Raw genomic sequence first — 6,000 nt, 5'->3', positions numbered from 1 at the left:
ACCAATTGAGATAATAATCTGCCCCCTTGTTTTTGCCACCAAAGATCCTGGGAGAACATGGTCTGCCTCATATTGGGACAGTGATTTGACTTTAAACATGTTTCAAACTCGTGTAACACTTTCTGTCCATATTCCTCTTTCTTTCACAAGATCTGTGACCCATTATGGTAAAATCAATCTGACTATGTGTCAACTAGCACACCCAAGAATAACTAATCTTAGTGAGAGAAGTTTGACAATGGAATGTACTTTTTTTTTATTTCAGGCTCCAGTTCAAAAACTACTTTGATTTCCACTAGTGCCATATCAATGTACACTGGATGTACTTGCTAAATAAATAAAAACATATGTGTTATATTTAATCTCCCAATATCCAAATAGCACTTGAAGTGCCCTACTTATGTGTACTATTGAATAGTGTTGTTGGAAAATCTACGCACAAGGGGATTTTTTTTTTTGTCCACAAAGCACAAATAAATAAAATTAGTTGTGAGCTGACTTTTGTCAGAGCCTCGCCCCATGTGCTCTGGCTCCGTTATATTGCAGCAAAGCAGAGCAGACATCCTGACGGAACGGGCGACCGGTGCAAACCTGCCAAGCTGTGCTAAAGAAAATCACAACCTCATAGGACGGCCACGATGAAGAGTTTTTTCTTCGCTCTCATCAGCTTTGCTGCCATCAGTTTCGTGCTTTCTAACGTCGTAACTGGGGTGAGTTAAACTGTTTCTATTGGAAGTAGGGGGGGTCATCATTTGCATCAAAAGTTTGGACTATTAAGGGTAACAGATTAACTCTCAAACATCCTGGCAAATATTCCGTTCTATGCGAAGCACCAATATTGATTGATCGATTAAATTTAAAAGGACAAATGAAAAGTTCCCCATTCTGCTAACCATTCTGCATTATTCTACCTGTTACACTAACGTCGTCCGCTTTGATTTTACAACAGCCATCGAACTTAAAAATCCGTCCGAACGCTGGTAATTTGATACTTTAGATTTTGTTCTCTTCTAGTTTGGGTTAAAAAGATAGAAGCTTCGTCTTTGAAATTAAAGCCGGCCAGGTGTAATTTCATACAGGTTAGACTGATAGTGGGAATTCTAACAGATCCATCCGTAAACCCAAATAGTAAGAATGTGTAGGAAGGGACTGCAGATGCTGGTTTACACTGAAGATAGACACAGGATGCTGGAGTAACTCAGCGGGACAGTCTGAAGAAGGGTCTCCACCCGAAACATGACCCATTCCTTCTCTCGAGAGATGATGCCTGTCCCGCTGAGTTACTTCAGCATTTTGTGCTTATCCTCAATATAGTTAGAAGCAAGTTCCCCTCTGAACTCGCCTCCGTTCAAAACAGCACTTGTCTCCAGATAATTATTGCGCCTTTAAAAAAAATCAGCAAACTGGCTTAGATTTCTGCGCCGTTCTATTTCCCACTGCGGTAGCAACTCGTTCGCTTGTGGGCAAGGCATCTTCTGTCAACTGGGAAATCAAACGTCAAGAAAAACGACAGGTTTAAAGTCACATCATCCGTTTTCACGTGGAAGTCGGAGGCTTGAGTCTACTGCCAACGTCTTTCCACCAGAGTCCATGCGAACAACCTCCATGGCTAGTTTTTCACACTTTACCGACTAACTTTGACGTGCTGCCGATTTACAACAGAAGACACAGAGTGCTGGAGTACTCAGCGGGACAGGCAGCATCTCAGGCGAACATGGATGGGCGACGTTTCAAGTGTGTGAAGGAACTGCAGATGCTGGTTTAAACCGAAGATAGACTCAAACAGGTTGGAGTAACAGTTGGTCGTGTTAATATCGTATTTAAAATAAATAATTGCATTGCCTAGCTCCAGATTCCCCCTTGAGTGCCTTACAATGAAATGTATTCCCGGTTGTAATGTCAGATCCACAGACGCCAACCAGTCCCCATAAACTGCAATATAATCATGCAAACGGGAATTAGTGGATAATGGAATGCTTTAAAATCTGCACGTTGGAAATCTCTTATAAAAACGGAAATGTTGGAAACACCCAGCAGGTCAGGCAGCATCTGTGATCGACAAACAGCGTTTCATGTCAGGCACTTTTTAGATTGTTGATGGGGTTGGTCAAAGGTGGCATGGTGTGCCCTCGGGTTAATGAATCAGTTGAAAGCACACCCACCATCCCTTCCCCATCAATGGTGAATGATTGAGGGATTGAAGAAGGGTCTCGACCCGAAACATCATCTATTCCTTTTCTCCAGAGATGCTGCCTGACCTGCTGAGTTACTCCAGCATCTTGTGACTTTAACGATGATTCAGCCTAGATTCTGTGGCCTAGGTGCCTGAGTAGGGTTGCCAACTGTCCCGTATTAGCCGAGACATGCTGTATTTTGGGCTAAATTGGTTAATAGAACCGCCCTTGTCCCGTGTTTGACTGCTACTATTCGGGTCGAGGGAACTGTCGGGTCGGAGCGCCGCGCCCGGCCCCGCCTCACCCGTCTGACGTAGTGCATCCCATGGTGTGCAGCAGCAGCGCCTCGCCCGTGTCCCCGTCAGTCAGCAGCCCGGCCAGCTGTCTGACCTTCGGATCTTCGCTTACCGCCGACACCACCACCCCTCCTTCTCATGGCTGATCATCGGTTCATGAGTTGGATGGGGTGCCGGACTTTGCGCAGGCCAAAACTCCTCAGCTGGCCTGCCGGCTGGGCTTTGTGTGCAGTCCAGCACCCGGGCCAACTCATCATTCACCCAGCCACGGCCGAGTCGGTCAACGAATTGTCGTCAGGAATTTGTCCCGTATTTTGACATTTTGTCAAGGCAAGGTTCGTCATGTGGGGGTGCCAAGCATGATGAGGAGACTGGGTGAACTGAAACCGTTAATTCATTGATCAGAATGGATTCTGACTGCATTGGGAAGTAATCAGGTCCAACCTTGCTTCATAGTGATTAATGGACCATCTGATCGTGGCATTAAAATAGACTTGGCTAATGCACTCGGTTAGCACAGGCAGTTCAGAGAGAGAACATCCAACACTCAAGTGAAAATGTACTTTTGTCAGCTCAAGAAGAAAAGGGGTGCTGTTCCAAACATCAAGAACAAGGCAAATCACGTTAAAACCCGAAACATTGCATATCCTTCCTCTCCAGCCAAGCTGCCTGACCCGCTGAGCTGCCCAGAGATCTACTTATGGATTTATAAGGTCATAACTGTGATAGTAGAATTAGGCCATTCGGCTCTTCAAGTCTACTCCGCCATTCAATTATGGCCAATCTATCTCTCCTTCCCAACCCCAATTTCCTGCCTTTTCCCCATAACCTCTGACACCTGTACTAATCAAAAATCTATCTATCTCTGCCTTACAAATATATCCACTGACTTGGCCTCTACAGCCTTCTGTGGGAAAGACTTCCACATATTCACACAAGATAGATACAAAGTGCTGGAGTCACTCAAGGGGTCGGGCAGTATCTCTGGAGAGAAAAAGGATAGGTGACGTTTCAGGACGGGAAGAAGGGTCCCAACCCGAAACATTGCATATCCTTCCTCTCCAGCCAAGCTGCCTGACCCGCTGAGCTGCTCCAGCACTTTGTGTCTATCTTTAGTATAAACCCGCATATGTGGTTTATTTGCTTCAACATTTATGGACTTGTCGACCTCTGTCAACGATAGTTCAACATTGGCGAGCGAGAGCGGGCAATCATTTATAGCTAGCATCCCAACAAGATCGCGGCACTCCACCCGAGTTGGAATCCAGCCTTTACCACCAACCCGCACAGTTAACCAGTCGCCAATTCTCAATCATTTCCTAATAGACATAATAATAGTAATCACCAACCTCGCCGCTGGGTTTGATCATCTACATGAGGAAGCGTATGCACGAAGGACCAGGCAGCTCACCCAATGTTACCCAAAATCAATATTCTCAACCTGCCGGATTTCAAATATCCATTGAATATGACTTTTTTTGCCTTCCATTAAAGTGAAGCATGTGGGGAATCCGCTGTGGTGGATGTTTTATTCAGTTGCGTATCTTGTTGCTTTTTTTACGTACGGCTATGATAATTCGCATATCACTGTATCTTAATTGGTACATGTGACAATAAAAGACCTTTGAAATCTTTGAAGTAAATAGGAACTTTAATTTTCAGACTAATGAATTGAAAATCTTCTTGTATTATTTGTTGCAGTGTCGTTGACATTGTTTTAGGGGGAGTTTTATGCCGCAGAAACATTTCCTGGTTAGAATATAATCCCTGCCAATAAACAAAGAGACCAATTTCCAACATGCGCCAAGGTTCCAAAATTTCTCAACACTGGGTTAATCCAATTTTAAAAAGCTTAAAATGTTTTGGGATCGTGTAAACAGATTAGTAACCCACCATGTCTAAATACATACAGATAATTTGGAGTTTGATGTTTATAACATAGGCCATTCATTAAATAGACTCCAATGGCTGGATTTATGTTCCATGAGAAGAATTACGTGACCTATAGCCTTAGAATCCATTTCCACAACATTGCACCATTAAGTACAACAGCAGTCTTAAGAAGTGGTAACTTGCATAGTTTGAAGATGAGTTTTTGTGTTTGTGCTCCAAAAGTACAACATTTGGAAATCATTTGTATCACAAATGAAAAATACCAAAAAAGAATATTCATAGGTCAAAGTCTGCACTATATTGCAAGATACTAACAGAGACCCCAGAGAGTCTGCCATCTGCTAATGAACAGACAAAGCCATTTATTACCAAAATGCAACATAACATTTATTTTTAAGGTACTTAAATTGTTTATTGATGTGTTTCTAATAACAATTGTAACAGATAGGCATTGTACACTGTTTAACAAAAACATATCATAAGGTCAAGGGAGAAGAATTAGACCATTCGACCCATCAAGTCTACTACGCCATTCAATCATGACCTATCTTTCCCTCTTAAACCCCATTCTCCTGCCTTCTCCCCATAACCCCTGACACCCGTATTAATCAAGAATCTACTTTTCTCTGCTTTAAAAATATCCATTGACGGCCTCTACAGACATCGGTGTCAAGGAATTCCAAAGATTCACCACCTTCTGACTAAAGAAATTCCTTCTCATCTCCTTCCTAAAGGAACGTCCTTCAATTCTGAGGCTATGACTAGTCCTAGACTCTCCCACTTGTGGGAACATCCTCTTCTTTTCAGAACACAGAAAAGCCGGAAATCTCCAGGACCGGACAATGTTTCCCCCTCTACTCTCAAGCTTTGTGCCGAACAACGGGCACCGGTCTACACAGACATTTTCAACCAGTCCCTGCAAACCTGTACTGTCCCTGCCTGCTTCAAAGTCTCCACTATTGTCCCAGTACCCAAAAAAGCAAGGATTACTGGTCTTAATGACTACAGGCCTGTCGCACTGACCTTTGTAGTCATGAAGACCCTTGAAAGGCTTGTGCTGGCCAAGCTGAAAAATATCACAAACCCCCTGCTGGACCCTCTGCAGTTTGCATATCGGGTCAATAGATCTGTGGATGATGCAGTCAACCTGGGCCTGCACTTCATCCTCCAGCACCTAGACCGCCAGGGGACCTATGTAAAGATTTTGTTTGTTGATTTTAGCTCTGCATTCAACACCATTGTGCCAGAGGTGCTACACTCCAAACTTTTCGAGTTGACTGTGCCTGAACCCCTCTGTCGGTGACCAGCTTCCTGACAGACAGGAAGCAGCATGTGAGGCTGGGAAAGCACATCTCAGACCCGCAAACCCGCAGCATAGGAGGCGTACTCTCCCCTCTCCTCTACTCTCTCTACACCAACAACTGCACCTCCACAGACTCCTCTGTCAAGCTTCTCAAGTTTGCGGACGACACAACCCTATTTGAATTGATCCAGGATGGGGAGGAATCTGCCTGCAAACACAAGTGTCACAGCAGGGGTCATGGTGCCATCGGAACAACCTGGGGCTCAATGCTCTTAAGACAGTGGAATTGATTGTAGACTTTAGGAGAACTCCCCCTCCCCTCACCCCACTCACC

General features: G+C 44.3%; 1 protein-coding gene across 1 annotated transcript in view; it reads left to right on the top strand.

The window, feature by feature from the left end:
• The first annotated feature begins 514 nt into the window (after positions 1–514).
• The window catches only part of prok2 (prokineticin 2), a 28,416-nt gene continuing 22,930 nt past the window's right edge, over positions 515–6,000 (top strand). Inside the window, exon 1 of the mRNA XM_033037340.1 lies at positions 515–710. Coding sequence (XP_032893231.1) covers positions 639–710 — 72 coding nt within the window. The 5' untranslated portion in view covers positions 515–638. The remainder of the gene's footprint in view (positions 711–6,000) is intronic.

The sequence above is a fragment of the Amblyraja radiata genome, chromosome 18, assembly GCF_010909765.2.
Source record: "Amblyraja radiata isolate CabotCenter1 chromosome 18, sAmbRad1.1.pri, whole genome shotgun sequence".
Lineage (NCBI taxonomy): Eukaryota > Metazoa > Chordata > Chondrichthyes > Rajiformes > Rajidae > Amblyraja > Amblyraja radiata.
The sequence above is the reverse complement of the archived record's forward strand: the minus strand, read 5'-3'. Positions and strand labels throughout refer to the sequence as shown.